The sequence below is a fragment of the Bos javanicus genome, chromosome 2 (genome assembly GCF_032452875.1).
Source record: "Bos javanicus breed banteng chromosome 2, ARS-OSU_banteng_1.0, whole genome shotgun sequence".
NCBI classification, from domain to species: domain Eukaryota; kingdom Metazoa; phylum Chordata; class Mammalia; order Artiodactyla; family Bovidae; genus Bos; species Bos javanicus.
In genome coordinates, this window is record NC_083869.1 from 124,823,567 (window position 1) to 124,850,993 (window position 27,427).

A 27,427-nucleotide genomic window follows, 5' to 3' on the forward strand; every position below is an offset into this window, starting at 1 on the left:
ATAGCATATTCAAAAGCAGAGACATTACTTTGCCAACAAAGGTCCATCTAGTCAAGGCTATGGTTTTTCCAGTGGTCATGTATGGATGTGAGAGTTGGACTATGAAGAAGGCTAAGCGCCGAAGAATTGATGCTTTTGAACTGTGGTGTTGGAGAAGACTTTTGAGAGTCCCTTGGACTGCAAGGAGATCCAACTAGTCCATTCTGAAGGAGATCAGCCCTGGGATTTCTTTGGAGGGAATGATGCTGAAGCTGAAACTCCAGTACTTTGGCCACCTCATGCGAAGAGTTGACTCAGTGGAAAAGACTCTGATGCTGGGAGGGATTGGGGGCAGGAGGAGAAGGGGACGACAGAGGATGAGATGGCTGGATGGCATCACTGACTCAATGGACGTGGGTCTGAGTGAACTCCGGGAGTTGGTTGATGGACAGGGAGGCCTGGCATGCTGTGATTCATGGGGTCGCGAAGAGTCGGACACGACTGAGTGGCTGAACTGAACTGAACTGAACTGAAGGTGAAGAACTGATGCTTTCCAATTATGGTGCTGAAAAAGACCCTCCAGAGTCCTGTGGACTGCAAGGAGACCAAAGCAGTCAATTCTAAAGGAGATCAACCCTGAATATTCATTGGAAGGACTGATGCTGAAGCTGAAGCTCCAATACTTTGGGCACCCGATGCAAAGAACCGGCTCATTGGAAAGGACTCCGATGTTGGGAAAGATTGAAGGCAAAAGGAGAAGGGGGCACCAGAGGATGAGATGGTTAGATAGCAACACCAACACAATGGAAATTAATGTGAGCAACCTCTGGGAGATAGCAGAGGACAGAGGAGCCTGGCATGCTGCAATCCATGGGGTTACAGAGTCGGACATGACTTAGCGACTGAACAACAACATGTGCCAGTCAATCCTGGAATACTCACACCCTGCCCTCACAGGTGTGATCATTCTGGTATTTACAGATATGAAAGTGAAGGCTCTGGGGAAGGGGGCCCAGGCGACACAGAAGTGGGATGACAGCCCAGGTCTGCTGACCACTCCCCACCAGGACCAGAGCATCCCCCATCCCCACTTCTCCCTAGGCCTGTTTTTTCATTTGGTAGACTAGACAGTCTACCAGGGCCCCTGTGTTCCTGCTGTGACCCTCTGTGACCTCATCTCTGCAAAAGGAGACGGCGCCCTCTCCAACCCCAGCAGCTGTCCCCACCCAGCCACCCCAATGTCAGGAGGCAAACACTTGCGAGACAGATGCAAGGGCTGAAGAATCTCTTTGTGAGGGAAGTCCCCTGGGAGGGAAGGGAGGAGAGAGGCTCTGTTTGTCTGTCAACAAACACTGGGGGAGCAACTCCTTCCTGCCTGATGTCAGTTACTGAGCTGGTAGACCTCACCCAAGGGCTCCTTACCAGGATCCCCCTTCAATACAGAAGGGGTGGTGGTAGTTTAAGTCGCTAAGTTGTGTCCGACTCTTGGTGACCCCATGGACTGTAGCCTGCTGGACTCCTCTGTCCATGGGATTTTCCAGGCAAGAATACTGGAGTGGGTTGCCATTTCCTTCTCCAGGGGATCTTGCCCATCCAGGGATCAAACCTGGGTCTCCTCCATCGCAGGCAGATTCTTAACCAACGGAGCTACCAGGGAAGCCCAAAAATACAGAGGGGAGCCTAGGCTTAAGTGCATTTATTTTCCCCAGCAGAATGAGGCTACACCTTACCCCAGGTGTTAGAACCACAGCTTTACAGTATATTAGTAACTCTCTTATCTTCATCTTACAGGTAAGGACCAGGCCCAGGGGGATTAGGTGGATGGCCCAGGGGTAGCCAACTAGGCAGCTGCAAAGCTGAACAGGATTCCTGCTCTTGGGATGGCTTCCCAACAAGAGCATGGAGAACTCCTAGTTTACCTTTCCAGACTCCACTCTGATGCCCTTCTTGGGTAAAACCGTCGCTGCCTTCTCCGCCCCACCCAGCACTTGCACTCCAGACCTTTGGAGACCCAGCCCCTGCTCGATCATATTGCTCTTCCTCTCCTGGTACCCTGTGCGCCAGACAAACACCGTGGTAGCTCTGATGACAACACTCACCCACACCTTCCTGCGTTTGCACGTGCTGTGTTCCCCGCCTGGATCGCCAGAAGCCCTCCACCCTCGGTCCGCCTGAATAACTTCTCTGTTCTTTCAAAACCCTGGCCAAGAGTCACCTCGGCTGGAAAGTCATCACTCATCCTCCTGCCCAGGCTTGCGTCCACGTCCGAGTTCCCCATCCACACTCCCTACACTCGACTTCTGCTATAGGCACTCAAGTCACACTTGGAGCACCTTAGTTAATATCCACAAGGAGCAGCGAGCGCCGCGGCTCCATGGGCACACCTTGGGGATCACATGGGCCTCCCCAGGGGAGGCAGGGAGCTCCATCACGGCCACCCGGGGCCCTTTCACCATTTCCCCCAGCCCTGCACGCGCGGCACGGAGGAGATCGCCAGCGATTAATCTGCTGACAGACGAGTTGATGCGGAGTTCCCGGCACACCTCTCCCACCGGTCAACAGTCGTGGCGGTGCCTGTTGACGCTGAGATTTCGCTCCCTACGCAGACCCTCGGCAGCCTACCCTCGAGCTCCTCGATCCGACCCTTGCCGGGCGGGATTCCCACCCCACTCCGCAAACCGCATTCTCCAAACCAGTGCTGGACTTTTTAAAATCACTTTCCCGCTCCGGAAACGCGGCACCGCCGGGGCGGCCGCCCCGGTCCGGGAGGCGCGCGGCTCTACGCACCGCGGGCGCCGAGGTCACCGCGGCCGCGCGCAAAACCCCGGCCGGCCGCGCTCGGGCCGTTTGAATCTCCCGCCCCCGCGGGCGGCGCGGGCCGGGCGTGCGAGGCGCGGCGGCGGAGGGGCCGCGCGGCCCTCGCTCGGCGAGGCGGGGCCCGGGCGGGCGGGCGGGCTGGCTCCCGGGCGCCCCGCGGGGCCGCAGACCCGAGCGCCCGCACCCGCGCCTCCCAGCCGCGCTGGCTTCACGTGGGGCCGGCGCCGCGCCACACGGACGCGCGCGGGCAACGGCCCCGGCCCATCGCCGCCCGCGGGCGCCCCCGGGCTGTGCCCGCCCCACGCGCCGCCCTCCGCCCAGACCCTCCGTGCGTGACTGGCGCGACCTACCTCGCTGCAGGTCCGCCACAAGGAACTCCTCCGCTCGCCGGCCCGGCCGCGAACTGCCCCAGAGCATGCGCTCTGCAGGCCTCCGGCCCCGACCCCGGGCCAGAAAAGAAAACAAAGAGCCCGGCGCCGCCTGGCGGCCGCCCCGGGAGATGCCGGTGGCGCGATCCGGCTAAGGCGCTCGCCACCAGGCTCTTTCCGCCCCGGCTCGGGGTTACAGAACGGGTGTGTGTTTTGAAGGCCCTAAATTGGAACGAGTGAACTGACAACCAGAAAGACTGCTTGAAATCAGGGTTTGCCTGGGGAAAAAATATGGTATGGAAGGGACTGTACGGATAAAAGAGACACTGATCGTCCCTGCTCTCAAGGGGCTTTCAGAGAAAGATGAGAAGTCAGACTATCAACAACTACTCAAGGCTGTGACAAGGGCTGTTGTGACAAGGGTAAGCACAGGGTTATATAGCTCAGCCGGGACTTAAGGAAGGCTTTCCAGGTTAAGCCCAAGAGGGTAGGGCATCCTAGGAGAAGCATCCTTACGAGGACAGAGAGCGATAAGAGCCTCTGGTGGGTTGGGGAAACGGCCCGAGTCTGACTGGGGGCAGAGGGTGCCGTGGGAGGGACTTAGCGGTTTCGTCTAACGAGACCCCCTCTATCCTGGGGAAATGGGGAACTCTGGAAGGGATCTGAGCACATGAGTGACGGGAGCAGATTTTTGTTTTGGAACAAAATGGAGAATGGGCTTGGGTGGAGGGGAAACCAAGAGTGAGGCAGGGAGGCCAGATTAGAAAGAAGAGGAGGGTGTGAACTGAGGTTGGGAGCTAGCTAGGTAGGGTAGCTGCCTACCCTTCTCTTGTTAACGTGCTCCTTCTTCAGGATGGATTCAGACAGTTCTTCAGTATTTCAGGTTCCCTGTGGTCACCTTTCAGGCCTTTTCATTGTGTCTGGGGGTTTCCCAAGTCAAAGGAATGACCTCTGCAGAAGGATGTTTTCTCCATTTCATGTAGATTCTTGACTCTGAAAGTCATGCTATCATTCCTGAACTCTAGATGGACACTTTTGATGAGTGTCTGAAGTGAAAGTGTTAGTTGCTCAGTTGTTTCTGACTCTTGGTGATCCCATGAACTGTAGCCCACCAGGCTCCTCTGTCCCTGGGATTTCTCAGGCAAGAATACTGGAGTGGGTTGCCATTTCCTCCTCCAGGGTATCTTCCCAACCCAGGGATTGAACCCAGGTCTCCTACATTGCAGGCAGATGATTTTTTTATTTTATTTTATTTACCATTTGAGCCACCAGGGAAGCTCCTGATGAATGTTTACCAGCTGAATTTCTTCCATACAGAGCCCATCCCAAAGTACTCCCCATTTTCAAGGTTTCTTACCTCCTCAAGTTTACTTCTGCCTCCATCACGGACTCCCCTTTTGGATGATATACTGTGAAATTCCTCCAAGTTTTAACCCTGGGATCTCTCTTTGCTGTCTTCCTCCAAGATCTTATTCATTCACATAGCTTGATGTAATTATAAAAATAAGTATTGTTACCTATTTTGTAAAACCTCTAACTTGAACTTCAGACACACATCCGTCCATTCGTTCATTTGTTCCTCACAAAACTCTTGACAGTTGGAAAATTTAAAAAATGCGGTTCAAAGAGGTTAAGCAAGTTGTCTGGGGTCATGATACAAGTGGATGGAATTCATAAATCTTGTTCAGGGCTGAGCCACCACCTTTTAACTGAGAGGACAGCCCATCTGGTCTGGTACTGACCTCTACGCTAGGTTTTAGTCTTATGGCTGTACGCAGAAGACTCAATACACCAAATAAGACTCATTTTCCATGGATCAAGACCCGCCCCCCCCCCGCCTCCCACCCTCACCCTTCATCCTTCAAGCCAAGGTTAAAAGTTTCTCACTCAAACTGCAACATCTTTCCTGGTTCTTCCCTCTCCTCTCCATGTTTTATTTCTGCCCCTCTGGTCTAAAGCAGCACCTCCTGGCCTTCATTTCATTCCATCAAGATCCCCAAGTTAGTCTCCTTAAATCATGACTATGAGACTTTGACTTGCTTAAAAATCTGTAGAGATTCACATATTTTTTTTAACTTTTTATTTTGTATTGGAATATAGCTGATTAACAATGTTTGACAGTTTCAAGTGAACAGTGAGGGGACTCAGCCATATATCCATTCTCTCCCAAACTCCCCTCCCATCCAGTCTGCCACATAACACTGAGCAGAATTCCCTGTGCTACACAGTAGGACCTTGTTGGTTACCCATCTTAAATATAGCAGTGTGTGCATGCTCATCCCAGACTCCCTAGCTATCCTTTCCCCATCCTTCTCCCCAGCATCCATAAGCTCATTTTCTAAGTCTGAAGACTTACGTATCTCTTCAGGGCTGTGCTAGGAGCACCAAATGCCCCAAGCTGTTGTTTCCCGCCTCCCTCTTGGCTTCTGCACTGTCCTCTCAACGTGCCCATGCTCATTCCTGCTTTCTTACCTTTCTCACCTTTCCTACCAGTGTTTTCTTTCCTGTCTAGCTGAATTCTTGATTTTTACATATATATCAAATATATATATTTAAGACTAAATTTTATTTGCCATCTCCATGAAGCCTTCTTTGGCCCCATTTATCTTATCTTCTTTGAACATAAATATTAATTTTTCACTCTATTATTGTTGTATTTTATTTACTGAACATAAACCATAGTAAGGAGGACAGTCAATTGAATCTGACCTAGAAATGACACAGATGATAGAATTAGAAGTGAATGATATTAAAAGTTATTCTAAATGTATTCCATGTGTCCAAAAGTTAAGTAGGGACATGGAAGATAAAAAAGATCCAGAGTGAAAAAGTTGGCTTAAAGCTCAACATTCAGAAAACGAAGATCATGGCATCGGTCCCACCACTTCATGGGAAACAGATGGGGAAACAGTGGAAATAGTGTCAGACTTTATTTTTATGGGCTCCAAAATCACTACAGATGATGACTGCAGCCATGAAATTAAAAGACGCTTACTCCTTGGAAGGAAAGTTATGACCAACCTAGATAGCATATTGAAAAGCAGAGACATTACTTTGCCAACAAAGGTCCGTCTAGTCAAGGCTATGGTTTTTCCTGTGGTCATGTATGGATGTGAGAGTTGGACTGTGAAGAAGGCTGAGCGCCGAAGAATTGATGCTTTTGAACTGTGGTGTTGGAGAAGACTCTTGAGAGTCCCTTGGACTGCAAGGAGATCCGACCAGTCCATTCTGAAGATCAGCCCTGGGATTTCTTTGGAAGAAATGATGCTAAAGCTGAAACTCCAGTACTTTGGCCACCTCATGTGAAGAGTTGACTCATTGGAAAAGACTCTGATGCTGGGAGGGATTGGGGGCAGGAGGAGAAGGGGACGACAGAGGATGAGATGGCTGGATGGCATCACTGAGTCAATGGATGTGAGTCTGAGTGAACTCCGGGAGTTGGTGATGGACAGGGAGGCCTGGCGTGCTGCGATTCATGGGGTTGCAAAGAGTCGGACACGACTGAGCGACTGATCTGATCTGATCTGAAGATGACAAATATAGTGGATGGCATTAATAACAGATTAGATATTGGAAAAGCAGTGATTAGTGAACCTCATGCATAGCAAAAGAAACTATCCAAAATGAAACATAGAAAAAAATTTTAAGTGAAAAGAGTATGAGTGAACTATGGAATAACTTTAATAAGTGGCCTACTCTGCAGGTAACTGGAGACCCTGAAAATGAGGAGGAACTGGGAATAGAAAATAGATGAAGAGGGGACTTCCCTGGTGGTCCAGTGGCTGGAATTCCATGCTCCCAATGTAGGAGGCCAGGGTTCAATCCCTGGTCAGGGATCTAAGATCCCTCATACCACAACTAAGACCCTGCACAGCCAAATAAATAAAATGCTTTTTGTTTTTTAAAATATATGAAGAAATAATGGGTAAAAAATGTTCGAACTATAAACCTATAAACTATAAGGCAACAGATGTGTGATAAAAAATAAACGTGGTCTGGAGGCTTCCCTGGTGGTCCAGTGGTTAAGAATCCACCTTGCAATGCAAGGGATGGCGGTTCAATCCCTGGTCTGGGAAGATCCCACATGCAGTGGAGCAACTTAGCCTGTGCACCACAGCTACTAAGCCTGTGCTCTAGAGCCCACGAGCCTCGACTACTGAAGCCTGTGTGCCCTAGAGTCTGTCCTCCACAAGAGAAGCCACAGCAATGAGAAGCCCTCGAGCTGCAACAAAAAGTAGCCCCCGCTAGCCGCAACTAGAGAAAGCCTGAGTGCAGCAATGAAGAGCCACCACAGACAAAAATAATGAACTAAAAGAAAAAATAAAAATAAATGTGGTTTGAACACTGCAAATAAAAGACAGATTGTCATAACAAATAGAAAAAGCAAGACCCAACCACACACTGCCTACAAGAAGTACACATTGAACATAAACACAGCTGACCCTTGAACAACACTTCTGAACTTCACAGGTCCACTTATACTCAGAGTTTTTTCAATAAATATGAACTATGTACTATAGTACCACACAATTGGAGGTTGGTTAAACCCAAAGTTGCAGAATCACAGATATGGAGGGCCAATACAGGAGCACCCCATTGTTGTTCAAGGGTCAACTCTACACAAACAGAAAAGTACAAAGACAGAGAGACTCTGGTGACACTAGTCAAAAGAAAGCTGGAGCAGCTATATTAATAGCAAAGTCAATTTCAGAGCAGAGTATTATTGAAATAAAGAAGGTATTTGAGTCAGTTGCAGTGAGGTGGATGAACCTAGAGTCTGTTATACAGAGTGAAGTAAGTCAGAGAAGAACAAATATCGTATATTAACGCATATATGTGGAGTCTGGAAAAGTGATACTGATGAACCTATTTGCAGGGCAGGGATAGAGGTGCACACATAGAGAATACTCCTGTGCAGGGAGGGGAGGAATTGAGAGAGGAGCACTGAAACGTGTACATTGTTGTTGTTTAGTTGCCAAGTCTTTTGCGACCCTAGGAACTGTAGCCCGCCAGGCTCCTCTGTCCATGGGATTTCCCAGGCAAGAATACTAGAGTGGGTTGCCATTTCCTCCTCCAGGGGATCTTCCCAACCCAGGGATGGAACCTACATCTCTTCCTTCTCCTGCATTGGCAGGCAGATTCTTTATCATTTCCATTACCTGGGGTTACCATATGTAAAACAGCTAGCTAGTGGGAAGCTGCTGTATAACACAGGGAGCTCAGCCTGGTTCCGTGACAACTTAGAGGTGTGGGTTTGGGTGGGGGCGGGGCATGAGAGGGAGGTTCAAGAGACTGGGGACATATGTATACTTACAGCTGATGCACGTGTTGTTGTATGAGAAACTAACTCAACGTTGTAAAGCAATTATCCTCCAATTAAAAATTTTAAAAAAGAAGGTACTTTCGCTATGGTAAAGGAGAAAATCAAGATGCACAATCCTAAATACATGCAACTAATAACAGAGTTCCCAAATACGTGTAGCAAAAACTGATAGAACTTCTAGAGGAAATAGACAAATCCACAAAGACAGGTGGACATTTCAGTACCTTACTCTCAATATTACTGATAGGTAGGAAGAAAATCAGCCAGGATAGACTTGAACAACACTTTCAATGGATTTGAACTGATTGACATTTACAGAATACTTCATCTTTCACATTCCACCTCGATTTTTTCAGACAGTAACACACTCATGCCTTCTGAGCACACGTGAAACAATTCCCAATATACTGGGTTATAGAAAAGTCTTGTTAAATTTAAAAAGATTCAATCAAACAAAGTATATAATCAGGCTACAATGGAAAGTAGAAACCAACAACTGAAAGATCTTTGAAAAACTCCCAATTACTTAAAAATACACTTTTGGAATTCCCTGGGGGTCTAGTGGCTAGGACTCAGCATTTTCACTGCCATGGCCTGGATTCAGTCCCTGGTGGGAAACTGCAAGCCCTGCAGCGTGGCCTAAATAAATAAAAATATAAACAATAAACATGTACTTTTAAGTAGCCCACAGATCAAAGAAGAAATCACAACAGAATTTGAGAGTATTTTGAACGGAATTAAATGAAAAGAGAACTTAGCAGAACTTGTGGGATATTGTTTCTTTTGTTTTTCACTTGTGGAATATTGTCAGAGCAGTATGTAGGGGAAACTCATAGCACTAAATGCCTGTCCTACAAAAAAAGGAAAGGTCTTAAATTAATTACCTCAGCTTCTACCTTAAGAAACTAGGAAACAGAAGAAAGAACATAATAAAGATCAAAACAGAAATCAATGAAATAGAACACAGAAAAACAAAGTCATCAACCAGTGTTTGCTATGCGCCAAACATCCCATTTTTTGAGGATAAATCAACTAGTAGGTTAGATGGACATCAAGTAAAAAGTAATCACATTAGAATGATAATGATGTTATCACGATGGGATGCTCATGGTGCCCACCCTCCCTTCAAATCAGGCTGTTCTGGATCCTTAGGGGAAAGGGAGGTAAGGATGGTGGTTGAGTTCAGACTCCAAAGATGCAAACCTTCATCTAAAGGTGTGTGACTTTGAGCAACTAATCTGGCCTTGATTATCTTCCTTTTCTATACATGGATATAAAAAAAAGTCCCTGCCATGTATAAGGCTGTGTTCTTTTAAGGCTTAAAGAATGCCTGAAGTGAAGTGAAGTGAAGTGAAGTGAAGTCGCTCAGTCCTGTCCGACTCTTTGTGACCCATGGCCTGTAGCCTACCAGGCTTCTCCATCCATGGGATTTTCCAGGCAAGAATACTGGAGTGAGTTGCCATTTCCTTCTCCAGATCTTCCCGACCCAGGGATTGAACCCGGGTCTCATGCACTGTAGGCAGATGCTTTACCGTCTGAGCCACCAGGCCTAGCACATGGCAAATCATCATCAAATGTCAGATATCTTCATAAAGATACAGGTTCTGGGACTTCCTTGGCTGTACAGTGGTTAAGGCTCCACCCTTCCACTGCATGGGGGCCTGGATTTGATCCCTGGTTGGGGAACTAAGATCCCATCCATCAGAGGGTAAGATGTGCACAAAGACAGAAAGTGGTAAAAGACAGAGGTTAACAGCCAGGAAGGGCTCTCACTCCCTAGGAAACTGCACTCATGTCTATCTCAGTTCAGTTCAGTCGCTCAGTGTTCGACTCTGTGACCCCATGGACTGCAGCATGTCAGGCCTCCCTGTCCATTGCCAATTCCTGCAGTTTACTCAGACTCATGTCCATCGAGTCGGTGATGCCATCCAACCATCTCATCCTCTGTCGTCCCCTTCTCCTCCTGCCTTCAATCTTTCCTAGCATCAGGGTCTTTTCAAATGAGTCAGTTCTTCACATCAGGTGGCCAAAGTATTGGAGTTCCAGCTTCAGCATTAGTCCTTCCAATGAATATTCACGACTGATTTCCTTTAGGATGGACTGGTTGGATCTCCTTGCAGTCCAAGGGACTCTCAGGAGTCTTCTCCAACACCACAGTTCAAAAGCATCAATTCTTTGGTGCTCAGCTTTCTTTATGGTCCAACTCTCACATCCATACATGACTGCTAGAAAAACCATAGCTTTGACTAGATGGACCTTTGTTGGCAAGTAATGTCTAAGTATTGATATTTTTCAGAGTTAAGTAGACCCAGGCACATAGCAGATTTATAATTTGTTACAACTGAGACATTTTATGGTGTAGTGGGTACTAATAATTAGCTGAATACAAAAGGTGGAAACAGCTAACATTTCCCGAAGTTTGAGTACAGGTTCTACAGTCAACTTTCTTGCTCAGATGCATGCTTTGCCACTTACTGGCTATATAACTTGGGCAAGTTCCTCAACTCCAAGTTCAGTCTCCACTGCAAAATGGGCAAACACTGTACCTACTTTAACAGGGGTGCATGGAGTATTAGATGAAGTAATGTACATACCTTACCACACTGCCTTTTTCAGTTAGTAGTATACCTTGATACAGTTTTGGAGATGGGTTTAAATCCTGGCTCTGCTATTTCCTAGTTAGCTGATCTTGGAGGGTACTAATCCTTGCATCTCCCCCTTTCTCTCCTGGATAGGTAGGTTCCGAGCGAAATAAGAGCTTGATTTAGTAGGTAATTTACCTTTCATGCTAAGACTTTATTCAATAAAACTGAACGGATCAACTGGTGTGGTCACTCACATAGAGCCAGACATCCTGCAGTGTGAAGTCAAGTTGTGCCTAAGGAAGCATTACTATGAACAAAGCTAGAGGAGATGATGGAATTCCACCTGAGCTATTTCAAATCCTTAAAGATTATGCTGTTAAAGTGCTGCACTCAAACAGCACTTCAGAGCACTTGAAGTCCCTAGTTGTTTGAAGTCAGAGAATTTTCCTACAGGTTCATTGTACTTAGCAGACTAAGTTTTCTACAAACATTAACACTAATTCTCCTTACAAATCCAAGAAGTAGGTACTTTTAGTGTCCCCATGATTCCCAGGTGGCGCAGTTGGTAAAGAATCTGCCTGTCAATGTAGTAGACATGGGTTTGAGCTCTGGGTTGGGAAGATCCCTTGGAGAAGGAAATGGCAACACACTTCAGTATTCTTGCTTGGGAAATTTGAGGGACACAGAGGCTTGCTTGGCGGGCTACAGCCCATGCGGTCAGTCAGATACAACTGAGCATGTATGCATACATTCTATGCAAGAGCACATGGACTGAGGCAGGAATAAGTTAAGCAGCTTGCCCAAGGTCACAGGGACAAGTGGTATCAGGATTCAAATTCAGGCAGTCTCAGTTTAGCAACAACTGGTATGACTATCAAGGCCTATATGCTGAAAAAAGCCAGAAGAACCTGTTTTAGTCTATGGGTAGGTGTGTTGCAACCTGAAGTTTAGCAGAAAGGGTGTGACCTAGAATACTTTCTGACAGGTTTGCTTGAGTGAAAAGCTCCTAATGTTGGGAAAGACTGAAGGTAGAAGGGGATGACAGAGGATGAGATGGTTGGATGGCATCACTGACTCAATGGACAGGAGTTTGAGCAAGCTCCAGGAGATGGTAAAGGGCAGGGAAGCCTGGCATGCTGCAGTCCGTGGGGTTGCAGAGTCGGACACGACTGAGAGACTGACCTGACACTTGGATACTGGAAGAAATCCCACCTAGAACCCTACCTTACCCTGAGAATTTATACTAAAAACACCATTCAGATTTATTGTGCATCTACCATCCAAAAGCATTTATGTGGGAATGAGGCCTATAACGCAGGTCAGGAAGCAACAGTTAGAACTGGACATGGAACAACAGACTGGTTCCAAATAGGAAAAGGAGTACGTCAAGGCTGTATATTGTCACCCTGCTTATTTAACTTCTATGCAGAGTACATCATGAGAAACACTGGGCTGGAAGAAGCACAAGCTGGAATCAAGATTGCCAGGAGAAATATCAATAACCTCAGATATGCAGATGACACCACCCTTATGGCAGAAAGTGAAGAGGAACTAAAAAGCCTCTTGATCAAAGTGAAAGAGAGTGAAAAAGTTGGCTTAAAGCTCCACATTCAGAAAACGAAGATCATGGCATCTGGTCCCATCACTTCATGGCAAACAGATGAGGAAACAACGTACAGTATCAGACTTTATTTTTTTGGGCTCCAAAATCACTGCAGATGGTGATTGCAGCCATGAAATTAAAAGACGCTTACTCCTTGGAAGGAAAGTTATGACCAACCTAGATAGCATATTCAAAAGCATAGACATTTGCTAACAAAGGTCCATCTAGTCAAGGCTATGGTTTTTCCAGTGGTCATGTATGGATGTGAAAGTTGGGACTATGAAGAAAGCCGAGCACCAAAGAATTGACGCTTTTGAACTGTGGTGTTGGAGAAGACTCTTGAGAGTCCCTTGAACTGCAAGATCCAACCAGTCCATCCTAAAGGAGATCGGTCCTGGGTGTTCTTTGGAAGGAAATGATGCTAAAGCTGAAACTCCAATACTTTGGCCACCTCATGCGAAGAGTTGACTCATTGGAAAAGACTCTGATGCTGGGAGGGATTGGGGGCAGAAGTGGAAGACAGAGGATGAGAAGGCTGGATGGCATCACCGACTCGATGGACATGAGTTTGAGTGAACTCTGGGAGTTGGTGATGGACAGGGAAGCCTGGCATGCTGCAATTCATGGGGTCACAAAGAGTCAGAAACAACTGAGCGACTGAATTGAACTGAGGCCAAAACGTGATCTGGACAGAGAGCCAACCCTGGGGATACAAATAGAGGACCAGTCTACTTCCTAGTTGTAGATCTGGGCAATTATTTTTCTCTTCCTGGGTTTCTCCATAAAAGCAGTCAGATTAATACCCACCCCTGGGGTTGCCAAGTACTTTGAATCTGAATTCAGGCACAAGTGTCGCTACTTGTTTAGGTAGTGACTCGTATAGCTAGCCATAAAGCACCCAACAGGCTGAGGAGTTGGTTAGACAGCATCACCAACTTAACGGACGAGAACTTGAGCCAATGGAAGACAGGGGGGGACAGAGGAACCTAGGGAGGCAGTCCTAGACAGGAGCTATTCTTTTACCCTCTTTGCATTGAATCTGAACATTTTTGTTTGTGCCACAGCCCAAGTTAAAAAATTCTTATATTTGACTCCAATGGCTTCCAAACAAGGTATTTCACCCCTTCAGCTTGTAAAATTCCACTTATGGCCGCACCGAAGATCTAGACTCTACCTTCTAGATGGCTCCCCAATAGTCCCCATCCTTCAGGGTCTCATGACTTTCCCATAATGCTGCAGCCTATAAAAGGGCTTGACAAAGTTCTATTGTGACTCAAGCACACCAGTTTGATAAAGGAGCAGACTATGACCCCTCAACACCTGTAAGTTTAGAAAAGTATAAATCTGTAACACTTAAAAGACAGGTTACCTTAAACACTGTGCACTTCCCAGGTGGCGTAGTGGTAAAGAATCTGCTTGCCAATGTAGGAGACACAAGAGACATGGGTTCTATCCCTGGGTTAACTGCAAGAGGAAATGGCAACCTGTTTTCCTGCCTGGAAAACTCCATGGGCTGAGGGGCCCAGCAAGCTACTGTCCATGGGGTAGTGAAGAGTCCACAACTTAGTGACAGACCACCACCTTTGAATTCTCAACCCAGTAAAAAAAAAAAAAAAGACCAACTCAAGCTTTTAACGAGGTCCACATCGTCAAAGCCAGGTTTTCCAGTTTTCACGTAAACCATAAAAAAGGCTGATGCCTTCAAACTGTGGTGCTGCAGATGAGATGGAGAGTCCCTTGGCCAGCAAGATCAAACCAGACAGGTTACAGGTTATCAACCCTGAATATTCATTTGAAAGACTGATGCTGAAGCTTCAATACAGAAGCCAGATGGAAAAAAACCCTGTGGCCGGCAAAGACTGAAGGCAGAGGATCAGATGGTTAGATAGCATCACTGACACAATGGACCTAAGTTTGAGCAAACTCTGGGAGGACAGAGGAAGCCTGCAGTCCATGGGGGTCCTAAAGAACTGGACAGGACTTGGTGACTGAACAATGAATGCATTTCCCAATAGTAGTCGTACACAAATGCCAATATTGAACACAAGAGCTCAAGACCTTCAGCTACAGCAAAACCTACCAGGACTGACAGAACACTCATAGAATTCCCTTGCTGCTTTCACTGCAGGGAATCTGGGTTTGATCCTTAGTTAAGGACTAAGATTCTACCAGCAAAACGATGTGACAAAAACATAACAAAACCCCCCAAAAGACCACACAAATACACATATAGTCATCTTTATTAAAGTTCACGATTACATTAGAAATTGATGGATTTCTTTAAGACATGCTGATTCTCATGGGCACCTACTTTCCACTTTTAAGAGTGATAGATAAAGAGGTCAATATCTTAGTGTCATTACATCAAGTTTTCACCAGATAGGAAACCTGAAAAGGTCTTTTGAGCCTTCCAGGTCACTATACTCTAAGACCTGCCCATATAGTCTCTGACATGTCTTATAAATTTCAGAACAGTAGAACTCATGGGTTTTAAGGTGTAGTTCCAGGGGTTAACCAAATCTCCCAGGCCTATCTTCAATGAATGTATTACTCATTTTACTTGGTGTTTCAGAATGTAAAGAATCTACCTGCAATGCAGTAGGATCTAGGTTCAATCCCTGGGTCAGGAAGATCCCCATGGAGAAAGGAATGGGTTCCACTCCAGTAGTTTTGCCTGGAGTTAATTTTTACTTTACTAATTTCCCTGTCAAAGAAAGACTCCAAAGCATTGCTAACTGCGAAGTCGGTGAGGCTCCTCTTCTCTCCTGAAAATGACATTACAAGAAAAAAGGATTAGATTCATTTATACAATCTTAGTTCCCCGTTAAAATTTTTGTATACTAGATGTTTCCTGCATGGTTTGTCTCCTCAGTCATTGTCCAGAGGACTCTGAGAAGCTGTAGGAATATGCAGGCGCAGACTCAAGGCCCAGCTTCATCTCCAACGTTGTGGAAAGGGACTGTACGTCACTGAGCAGAGCCCTACGCTCCCGTTCGCCACCTGGACAGAGCCCGGGGAGAGTGACCTCCCGGGGTATCCACGTTGGGATATCTGAACAGTATCAGAATACGAAACCAAAGTTAGCCTAGGCACTCAGCTAACACAATGGGCCATACAGTACCATGAAACTGGTTATTATTGTAATGCCATGTAATAAGTCTACAACACTTCTCACAGAAAGGTTGGTATGTAGCAGACTTAATGTACCACTATTTTAGAGATTACATTACATTTCCCTTTATCTTCATCCCTTCACACCTATACTTGAACCATGTCAAAGTCCACAGGATTTTAAATTGCTTCTCACAAACTCCAAGTTCTTGTTAGCTATTGACTATTTTATGCTTTATCTATTAGTTACTTTCACAAGTATGCTGGAGCATATGCCCAATTTCACTTCTAATATCATAGACCCGAATCCTGAGTTCTCCCGGACTGAGCAGATACACACATTACACACACAGCTCACGCATGAAAACTTTGCAAACTTTGGTTTAATCACTTTGTCAAAATTAGTCCTTTTGCAATATAAAAATCTTCTCTATCACGAATATTAAAGACGTGAAAATCAATTTCGTGGAACAAAATTAGCAAACACCGACAGGCCAAAAGCAATTCCTAGATCTACTCACCTCAAATCCAGTTGTATTTGGAATCCCAAACAAAATGCTGCAAAAGAAGGAAAACCTTAACCCAACTGCACAGCAAAACAGGTTAAAACAATTAAAAAAAAATTCACTTCGGAGCAACCCAGATCCAGACAGATTGCTCTACAGAGCTGTTTCCTGCATGGTTTTTCTCCTCAGTCATTGTCCACAGGACTCTGAAAAGACGTAGGAATATGCAGGCGCAGACTCAAGGCCCGGCTTCATCTCCAACGTTGTGGAAAGGGACTGTACGTCACCGGGCAGAGCCCTACGCTCCCGTTCGCCACCTGGACAGAGCCCGGGGAGAGTGACCTCCCGGGGTATCCACGTTGGGATATCTGAACAGTATCAGAATACTAAACCAAAGTTTAGCCTAGGCACTCAGCTAACACAATGGGCTATACAGTACCATGGAATTGGTTATTATTGTAATGCCATGTAATAAGTCTACAACGCTTCTCACAGAAAGGTTGGTATGTAGCAGACTTAATGTACCACTATTTTAGAGATTACATTTCCCTTTATCTCCATCCCTTCACACCTATACTTGAACCATGTCAAAGTCCACAGGATTTTAAATTGCTTCTCACAAACTCCAAGTTCTTGTTAGCTATTGACTATTTTATGCTTTATCTATTAGTTACTTTCACAAGTATGCTGGAGCATATGCCCAATTTCACTTCTAATATCATAGACCCGAATCCTGAGTTCTCCTGGACTGAGCAGATACACACATTACACACACAGCTCACGCATGAAAACTTTGCGAACTTTGGTTTAATCACTTTGTCAAAATTAGTCCTTTTGCAATATAAAAATCTTCTCTATCACGAATATTAAAGACGTGAAAATCAATTTCGTGGAACAAAATTAGCAAACACCGACAGGCCAAAAGCAATTCCTAGATCTACTCACCTCAAATCCAGTTGTATTTGGAATCCCAAACAAAATGCTGCAAAAGAAGGAAAACCTTAACCCAACTGCACAGCAAAACAGGTTAAAACAATTAAAAAAAATTCACTTCGGAGCAACCCAGATCCAGACAGACTGCTCTACAGAGCTGTTTCCTGCATGGTTTTTCTCCTCAGTCATTGTCCACAGGACTCTGAGAAGACGTAGGAATATGCAGGCGCAGACTCAAGGCCCGGCTTCATCTCCAACGTTGTGGAAAGGGACTGTACGTCACCGGGCAGAGCCCTATGCTCCCGTACGCCACCTGGACAGAGCCCGGGGAGAGTGACCTCCCGGGGTATCCACGTTGGTCTAAATACTTCTACGTAGCAAATACAAACAGTTAAGGCGATTATACAGTTAAGGACCAATAAGTCTATCATACAAAATTAAACATTACCCCCAAAGAAAAAATAAGTGGCAGCTGAGCCGTTTCTAAATCAGTGAATCAAACAAAATGAGCTGTCTGCAACTCTAGTGAAGACGCTAACGAGGCGGCATAATGGCGCATTAGGAAATGAGGGCGCCGCGCGCACTTAAGGAGGACGGCAGTCCTGCAGGTCCTCGAGTTCCGTCGCCAGCAGTCCTTAGCTACCGCCAAGAACCGAGGCGTGCGAGGCCTCTCCGACCCACCCCACCCCATTTTTTGCGAGTAGCTGTAGTTGGCACGAACGCCGAAGACTCGGAATCATTCTGAATAGTACGGTTCCCACAGAAAAGGCAGACCGACCCCATATCAGATGAAGCGCCCACGAAGCAGGCAGTTGGTCCCACTCACCTAGAAACACTAAAGCACGACGAGAGTCTCTCCCAAAAAGACCCCAGAACGCAAAGGCATCGGTATTTATAGCTCCTGGAGCCAGGGGCAGTCAAGAAATGTCTATTGCGCCTGCGCTGCGACATGCGCAGTTAGGGAATTAAAATTTCGCTAAGGGTTCTGGGAACCCATTGCCGGTTAACGCCCCTAATCTGGCTCAGCGGCATCTCGCGATACTAGAGTCTTCCCGCAGTACCTTGAAGGAGGAGGCAGGTTACAGCCAGTACGTGTCTTTAAGTGTTTAGGCGTATAGTTTGGAGAAGGCAATGGCACCCCACTCCAGTACTCTTGCCTGGAAAATCCCATGGGCGGAGGAGCCTGGTAGGCTGCAGTCCATGGGGTCGCTACGAGTCGTACGACTGAGCGACTTCACTTTCACTTTTCACTTTCATGCATTGGAGAAAGAAATGGCAGCCCACTCCAGTGTTCTTGCCTGGAGAATCCCAGGGACCGGGGAGCCTGGTGGGCTGTCGTCTCTGGGGTCGCACAGAGTCGGACATGACTGAAGCGACTTAGCAGCAGCAGGCATATAGTTAGTAGTAGTAGGTCAGTCGCTCAGTCGTGTACGACTCTTTGCGACCCCATGGACTGCAGGACACCAGGCTTCCCTGTCCATCACGAAGTCTCGGAGCTTACTCAGTTTTATGTCCATCGCATCGATGATGCCATCCAACCATCTCATCCTCTATCATCCCCTTCTCCTCCTGCCTTCAGTCTTTCCCAGCATCAGGGTCTTTTCCCATTGAGTCAGTTCTTCACATCAGGTGGCCAAAGTATTGGAACTTCATCTTCAGCATCAGTCCTTCCAATGGATATTCAGGGTTGATTTCCTTTAGGATTGACAGATTTGATCTCCTTGCAGTCCAAGGGACTCGCTAGAGTCTTCTGGAACACCACAGTCCAAAAGCATCAATTCTTCAGCGGTCAGCTTTCTTTATGGTCCAACTCTCACATCTATACATGATTACTGGAAAAACCATAGCTTTGCCTGGAGGGGCCTTTGTCCTCAAGGTAATGTCTCTGCTTTTTAATATGCCGTCTATGTTTGTCATAGCTTTTCTTACAAGGAGCAAGCATCTTTTAATTTCATGGCTGCAGTCACCATCCGCATTGATTTTGGAGCCCAAGAAAATAAAATCTGTCACTGTTTCCACCTGTTTGCTATGAAGTGATGGGACTGGATGCCATGATCTTCGTTTTTTCAATGTCGAGTTTTAAGCCAACTTTTTTCACTCTCCTCTTTCACTTTCATCAAGAGGCTCTAGTTCCTCTGCTTTCTGCTATAAGGGTGGTGTCATATGCATATATGAGGTTACTGATATTTCTCCTGGCAATCTTGGTTCCAGCTTGTGCTTCATCCAGCCTGGCATTTCTTATGATGTACTCTGCATTTAAGTTAAAGAAGCAGGATGACAATATGCATCCTTGACGTACTCCTTTCTCAATTTGGAACCAGTGTGTTGTTCCCTGTCTGGTTCTAACTGTTGCTTCTTGACCGGCATACAGATTTCTCAGGAGGCAGGTTAAGTGAGTGAAAATCGCTCAGCCGTGTCCGACTCTTTGTGATCCCATGGGCTATAGAGTTCATGGAATTCTCCAGGCCAGAATACTGGAGTGGGTAGCCTTTTCCTTTCTAGGGGATCTTCCCAACCCAGGGATCGATTCCAGGTCTCCCACATTGCAGGCGAATTCTTTACCAGCTGAGCCACCAGGGAACCCCACTCTTGAAGAATTTTCCACAGTTTGTTGTGATCCACAACACAAGGTTTAGTGTAGTCAGCGAAGCGGATGGTTTTTTTTTTTTTTTTTCTGGAATTCTCTAGCTTTTTCTATAATTCAGTGGATGTTGGCTATTTGATTTCTGGTTTGTCTGTCTTTTCTAAATCTAGCTTGAACATCTGGAAGTTCACATACTGTTGAAGCTTAGCTTGGAGAATTTTGAGCATTACTTTGTAAAACAGTGCCACTCTTCTCTATTTTTAAAAATAGTTATTTTTAATACAAATATATTATCAATTAATATAATGGATTATTATTTTGAAATGTATCATAAGTATTTTGAAATTTTCTCAGTTTTTAGTACAGTAAGTATCAATAGGTATCACCTACAGATACAACAGTTCTTTGGGGTTTTGAGTAATGTTGTAAATTATGAAGGGGTCATGAAACAAAAAGGTTTGAGAACTAGCAGTTTAGAGAAAGAAAGACAAATAATTCTACTTTTCTGGTGATATTATGAGTATTCAGTTGCCTTTCAATCACTCGTTCAATATTTCCATAGTGAATATGACAATTTGCTAGACATTGTGCTAGACACTGGAAATTGAGATGAACTACTTTTTCGGTCCTTGAGAACTCAAGAGTGGAGGAAACAGACATGACAGCAAATTATCCTACTACTTGATAAGTGATGTATGGCATAAATACGGTATTCTGAGGATAGAGCAATTGAAAAATTGGCTAAAGGCTGAGAGGGTTTTCCTGGGGAGTTAAAATTTGAGCTAAAACTTGAAGGAATAGTAGAAGAAAGTGTTAAGTCGCTCAGTCATGTTCAACTCTTTGAGACCCCATGGACTGTAGCCCGCCAGGTTCCTCTGTCCATGGAATTCTCCAGGCAAGAATACTGGAGTGGGTTGGCATTCCCTTCTCTGGGGAATCTTCCCGACCCAGGGACTGAACCCAGGTCTCCTGAATTGCAGGCCTATTCTTTACCATCTGAGCCATTCTTTACCAGCTGAGGGCTTCCCTTGTGGTTCAGCTGCTCAAGAATCTGCCTGCAATGTGAGAGACCTGGGTCTGATCCCTGGGTTGGGAAGATCCCCTGAAGAAGGGAAAGGTTATCCACTCCAGTATTCTGGCCTGGAGAATTCCATGGATGGTATAGTCCATGAGGTTGCAAAGAGTCAGACATGACTAAGTGGTTTTCACGTCACTTCACTTACCGGCTGAGCCACAAGGGAAGCCCAAGAATACTGGAGTGGGTAGCCTATCTCATTTCCAGCAGATCTTCCCTTCCCAGGAATTGAACTAGGGTCTCCTGCATTGCAGGCAGATTCTTAGTAGAAGACTAGCAGAAGGTTGTAGAAGAATAGTAGAAGGGTGAAGTGCAAATGATGACAGCATTCTTGGCTGAGGAACTGGCGGGTCTGTGGTCTCCCAGGAAGGGTAAGGGGTCAGCTTGATTAGGAACATCAAAAGAACTGCCTGGACTTCTCATGAGCATGAGAAGTAGTCAAGAGCTGAATACAAAATATCTTGTAGTCCAAGCAAAGTTTAAATTTTACCCTGTAGGTATCTAAGGGGCAGTAAGGTTGTTTTTTTTAATTTACAAAAAATTTTTGACTGTGCTGGGTCTTCATTGTTGGGCTCAGGCTTTCTCTACTTGGGTGAGCAGGGGCTACTCCCTAGTTGGGGTGCGCAGGTTCTAGGGTGCTCAGGCTTCAGTAGTTGTGGCACACAGGCTTAGTTGTTCCCAGGTAGGCAGAATCTTCCTGGACCATGGACTGAACCCATGTCCCTTGCACTGGCAGGCTGAATCTTAACCACTGGACCACCAGGGAAGTCCTAGGGGCTAATAAGTTTTGAAATAAAAGGATTGCTATGACTGTCTTTGCCTTTTAGAACGGTAACTCTAGTGGCAGTATTGGAGGATGGATTGGAAGTTATAAAGTCCCGTTAAATTGTGCTGGCTCCCAACTTGAGTGGTAAATAAGGCAAGAGGAGATAAAGGAACTGAGACATTTCTGGGGTAGAGAATTCTGCAAGGTAAGAGAGGAACTTGCAAATATAGTAATACCAAAGTTTCAGATTTGGAATGCCGAACATAGTAATACCAAAGTTTCACATTTGGGATGCTGAACATATTACGATCTCTAATTCTGATAATTGATAAAGTAGGCGGTAGAGGTAGTGAGTAAGGTCCACACATGAGGTGCATGTTTTTGTTGTTGTTGTTAACCTCATTTTTTATTGAGTTGTGAACTGCTGCACAAACACTTCTAGAGACAACACATGACCTCAAGAAGGTAATGGCAGTTTGAGGTCTCTTTGGAGGGCTAGTAGAAGGAAGATATGGGAGCAGGTGGAGCCCAATGACTCAAGCAGTTCTGACTCATGGTTTCTCTTAACCCTAGGTAAAGGGTGGTATGCTAAACAAGACCAGCCTCTGAAGTGAAAAGTACAAGGTGAGTCATTGGTGGGGCCACCTGGATTGAAACTGGGCTGCTTGCCAGAATGGAATACATGAGCTACAAATTGTCCTATTTTTGTGATGTCAGCCTAAGGCCTAATTATATCTGGTCCATATACAGTAAGTCCCTTTAGGGACAATTGGTCAGGATGCACTTGGTTTTCCTTGAATATATAAAGGATGATTATATATTTGCTTTGACCTGGGGGAAGTAACTTCACCTCTGAAGTTCTTCACTGGTTAAATGAGTGTATTTTTACTTACCTCCCAGACTAGGTGGGATTAATAAAACCTAGAGGTACACAGTGTGGGGTTCACAGTTGGCTTTCAACTCTGAAGCTTATTCATTTTCTACAGTTTATACAGACAGACACAAACATTACTGACCTTCATCTCTGGCTGCGTTTAATGTTCTTACTATAACTTTTCTCCCTCATTTACTTCTCATTTAGGATGTCTAGCAATATTTTAGGGACCTCCCCTCCCCCCCTTTTCAGCTGTGCTGTGCAGCATGCAGGATCTTAGTTCCTTGAGCAGGATCAAACCTGTGCCCCTGCAATGGGAGCATGGAAGTCTATACCATTAGACTGCCAGGGAAGTCTCTGAGGAATCATTTTTAACCTACCTTAAAACTTCTGGAATGAGGTAGAACATAAAAAAGAAATACTACATACCAAAATAATATAATTTGTTCTTTTTAATTCTAAAATACATTAATAATTAATATTGATAGGAAGACTGATATACAATGCAATTATTTATTTTACAAGGAGATTCTGTACATCAGGGAAGCATCTTGAAGTACAATACAACAGACTTCTATTTCTTCTTTACATTATGATTGTGAATTGTTACTTACATGGAAGGAGAACACAAAATCCACTTTATATATATATATATATTTATATAAACACCTGAAAGGACTTGACTCCCAAAGTAACTTGTTTCAAAAGAACATGAGTGAGATGAAAGATGAATTAGATTCCTTGGTGGCACACAGGAAGCAAACAAGTAGCTCAGGAAATCAAATCCTGTTTCAAGCTTGGCACATTAAGGGAAAGGAAGGGAGTGAATAGGGTGTGAAAAATGTCATCTGAAGCCACAGAGGATGCTGGCAAAAGCCAAGTAGTTTCCAAACCAACAAGATAGAAAGGTTAGAAGTTAACGCTTCATGTGTGGTCACCTTATATACACACCTCTAACAACTTTATAGAATCATCTCTTTATCTCCCCTCAGTCATCCCAAATGTCAAGGAGCTGCAGGAGATGTAAGCCCAGTGTATCTCCATAGCCATAAAGCACTTGACAGTTACCGAGAAATCCAAACACCTCCCTGTTCCCCATACAGAGAGAAGCTACTGCCTTTTAAGGTCACTTTAGCTTTGTTTTGACCTGATATTCTGATTCTTCAGCGAACCTTACATGGATGCAAAAGGAGGAAGAGAGAAACATCTACTGAAAGAGCAGAGACAGGACAAGGACTGGCAGAAGAAGTCAGAAGAAATCCATGAAACAGCCACGATTTTCTGAACATTCAGGGGGAAAAGCCACATTCATAAAGTTTAATAGGAACTTTTTTTCCCTTCCACTTAGAATGGGTAGGAATTAGAGGGACATAGTAAGGCATATGGTTTTCAACAAAAATTCAAAGAAAGCAACTGAATTGTGTGTTTCAGGAAATCATATTAATATATATTACACATATAAAAGGGTGTGGGGGCTGAGCCAATGCCCAGGCACCAACTGCGCTGGCTGCAGCTTGGAAGAGGAGGGCTGAGTGAGGTGGCAGCTGCCAGACAGGGTGAGCAGGAGGGTCAGTGTTGGGAGTTAAGAGGAGGCGCGGCAGGAGAGGGCGACCAGTCCTGAGGAACAGAGAGGAGCGGTGGGTCATGATCGCGCCCCTCCCACCTGCTTCTCCAAGGACCTTTTTCTGTCTAGTCCCCACACCCCCAGGACCTTGCAGTGATTCTGGCTGGAAGCGTGGGGGCTGACAGCACACGAGTGCTCCCGCAGTGCTCCTGCTGTAGGGGAGAGAATGCATCTGTTGGTTAGAATGATTTAGAGTTATCATCTGGTACAACAAAAATACAACAGTCTAAACAACTTGAGCCATGAGTCAGTTTTCTGCCAAGTTGGCCTTAATGTAAAGGCCCTTTTTGGTTTTGTTTTTATATATAGAAAACATATATGCTGTCTCATTTTCCCAACTTGGAATCTAGTTGCAGCTCAAGACTGTTTAACAGATAGGAAAACTGTTAAGCTCCCATCATTTCTTCACAATTTTTTAAAAAAATACAAATCAGAATAATTTGTGCCAAAAGAAGAACATGTCAGATCCTGAGCTTCTCCCGGGCTGGGTTGCCTGAAGAGGACTGTATTGCTGTATTACAAAAAGTACAGTGCAGGGCTTTTAGCTGACATGCCAGTGGGAAATGAAGGCATCTCCCTGGCGATGGGGGCCCCATTTCCTAGAAGACTGGGGGCCTCCAGCAGGCTTCCCCCATCACCAACTGGATGTGATGGCTAGAATTTAGCATCTATACAGGTGGGTCTCACAACAGGACAGGGCTGGTAAGGCCAATGGTGCAAACTGTGCCTCAGCACAGGCAGTCATCGTGGGTGAGGTTCAGCCAATAAAACTTGGAACCTGCACGTGACCCAGAACATTGAGGCTGGTGAGGGAAGACCCCTCAGGTATGCTGCATCATTACAAGGTTCAAAAGCACTGACAAAGTGTTCAGTTTTGCCCAAGGCAGCACGTGAGAATCCATTCCAGTGAAATGCTACATTCATCGAAGTGCTGTTCACTCCAGAACTGTAGCCCAGAGGACTCAATTCTGGCTGTGCTGGGAAGTGCTGAAGCTCCCTCCGTGCCTCTCTGCACACTGAAGCAGCCCTGTGTTGGGGGGTTGTTAGATCCTCTCTCAAACTTCAGCATCACGGACGGTGGTAGCTAAAAGAAATGATCAGAAAGAGCCAGGTTACCAGATGTTGCAGACTACTTTGCTATGACAGTTGACTCTTGAACAACAGGGTCCAACAACTGCACAAGTCCAATTTTATGTACATTTTTTTCAGTAGTAAATACCACAGAACTATATGATCGAATAGGATGTATAGGAAATGGAACCATGGATACAGAGGAGCCACATATAGGGAGGGCAGCTATAAATCATATGTGGATTTTCAACTGAACTGCTTAGAGGGTTGTGGGCACCCCAACTTCTGCATTGTTCACAGGTCAACTGTATTATCTTAAAAATAAAGAAATGCTATGTTCTAATTGAAAAACAAAAAACAAAAAAAACTGCCTCTCCTCCACTCTAACCCTACCTGACATTTCTGTAGCATCTGATACTCCTGACCATCTTCTTTTCTTCTTGAAACTTCTTTTGACTTCTGTAACACTATGTTTTCCCTAGTTTTCCTTCTTTTTCAATTGCTTTTCCTCAATCTGCTTTCCAGATTCATTTTCTTCTGTCCATCATTTAAATATAAAGCACTTTTCTCCTTAAGAACCACTATCTTTTATCATAAATTTGAATCTTTATATCTTCTTTTCCTCCCTGGACTCTAGGCTGAATAGCCAACTGTTTTCTAGGCAGCTCCCTTCAATGTGTCATAGGCTCAACATATATAATTGACTTTCTAGTTTGTTCACTGTCTGTTTTCTTCTTTTAGAACAAAAGCTCCTTAAGGACAGGGACTTTACCTTATTCTCTGCTATATCCCAAGCACCTAGCACTGTATCTATCATGTAGTGGGTGCTGAATAAATATTTACTGAATAAATGTCCTAAACTGTTCACTGAATTCCTTATAGACTAACCAGTCCTCAAAAATCATGTTAGAAATCAAAGAGTCATTTCAATTACTTCCTTTAATTTGTCCCTGGAATCAACAGAGTGCCAACTCTGGTTGATTCTATGCATGAAATGTCTTTCAAATTTATCTTCCCTGGTTTGCACTAGCAGCATGCTTAGTCTATTTCAGTTGCTTCCTAACTGGTCTCCTTGCTGCTGGTCTCTTCATTCTTCCAAATCCCCTTCCAAACTTCCACCAGGGTTTGTTCGCAAATACATGATCCCCAGAGGTTCCAACATCCTCACCTAAGAGCCAAAGCTCTCCAGAACCTGACCGTAACCCATCTTGCTAGTTTCACCTTTACCATGCTGCCCCCATCTGTCCTCTGCTCCAGCTCCATGTTCTGTTACAAAGAGCACACATTTTCCTGCCTCTCGAAGTCCCACTATAGCTGGCAGGTTTGCTTACCATCTTCCTTCCTTCCTTCTTTTTAATAAAACATTTATGGTGGGGCTACGACTTCATTGCTGTGCATGGGCTTTCTCTAGTTGTGGTGAGCGGGGGGCTTCTCACTGCAGTGCCTTCTATTATTGCAGAACACAAGCTCTAAGAGCTTGGGCTTGGTGGCTGTGGCACCAGACTTGGTTGCCCTGGTAGAACATAGAATCTTCCCAGACCGGGGATCGAACCTGTATCCCCTACATTGGCAGGTGGATCCTTAACAACTGGACCACCAGGGAAGTCCCCTTCCTTCCTTCTCGTGCAAATAAATTATTTTACATAATGTAAGATGTAGCCTAAACGTCATTTTCTTTATGACTTTCTTGTACTGTTGCTCACTTTATTACTTTATTACTACTAAAAATAGCTAATACTGACAAGACCTTCTAGAACTAACACCCAAAAAAGATGTCCTTTTCACTATAGGGAACTGAAATGCAAAAGTAGGAAGTCAAGAAACACCTGGAGTAACAGGCAAATTTGGCCTTGGAGTACAGAATGAAGCAGGGCAAAGGCTAATAGAGTTCTGCCCAGAGAACGTACTGGTCATAGCAAACACCCTCTTCCAACAACACAAGAGAAGACTCTACACATGGACATCACCAGATGGTCGACACCAAAATCAGATTGATTATATTCTTCGCAGCCAAAGATGGAGAAGCTCTACACAGTCAACAAAAACAAGACCAGGAGCTGACTGTGGCTCAGATCATGAACTCCTTATTGCCAAATTCAGACTTAAATTGAAGAAAGTAGGAAAACCACTAGACCATTCAGGTATGACCTAAACCAAATCCCTTATGATTATACAGTGGAAGTGAGAAATAGATTTAAGGGACTAGAT

General features: G+C 45.2%; 2 protein-coding genes and 3 non-coding genes across 25 annotated transcripts in view; all 5 read right to left on the reverse strand.

The window, feature by feature from the left end:
- Window positions 1–18,195, reverse strand: part of RCC1 (regulator of chromosome condensation 1) — a 37,283-nt gene extending 19,088 nt beyond the window's left edge. For 4 of the 10 annotated variants that reach the window (XR_009731282.1, XM_061390907.1, XM_061390953.1 and 1 more), the window contains exons 1-3: window positions 18,052–18,184; window positions 13,850–17,274; window positions 4,522–4,649 (exon numbers count right to left, since the gene is read on the reverse strand). The gene's annotated coding sequence lies outside the window, so the exon portion shown is untranslated. Of the gene's footprint in view, window positions 1–2,601; window positions 2,697–3,146; window positions 3,233–4,521; window positions 4,650–13,849; window positions 17,275–18,051 lie in introns of those variants that run through there. The other 6 variants (XM_061390959.1, XM_061390917.1, XM_061390970.1 and 3 more) reach the window with 4 other exon arrangements.
- LOC133236110 (small nucleolar RNA SNORA73 family) lies at window positions 15,518–15,721 on the reverse strand. The gene has a single exon (XR_009732735.1). It is a non-coding gene; the product is annotated as a small nucleolar RNA SNORA73 family (small nucleolar RNA).
- LOC133236126 (small nucleolar RNA SNORA73 family) lies at window positions 16,452–16,655 on the reverse strand. Its single transcript, XR_009732753.1, has one exon. It is a non-coding gene; the product is annotated as a small nucleolar RNA SNORA73 family (small nucleolar RNA).
- Window positions 17,381–17,584, reverse strand: LOC133236119 (small nucleolar RNA SNORA73 family). Its single transcript, XR_009732745.1, has one exon. It is a non-coding gene; the product is annotated as a small nucleolar RNA SNORA73 family (small nucleolar RNA).
- Window positions 18,196–22,961: 4,766 nt separating the features above from the next.
- PHACTR4 (phosphatase and actin regulator 4) overlaps window positions 22,962–27,427 on the reverse strand; it is a 109,476-nt gene continuing 105,010 nt past the window's right edge. For all 12 annotated transcript variants that reach the window (XM_061390858.1, XM_061390804.1, XM_061390850.1 and 9 more), the window contains one exon: window positions 22,962–25,232. In XM_061390858.1, the coding sequence (XP_061246842.1) occupies window positions 25,217–25,232 (16 nt within the window). In that variant the 3' untranslated portion in view covers window positions 22,962–25,216. The remainder of the gene's footprint in view (window positions 25,233–27,427) is intronic.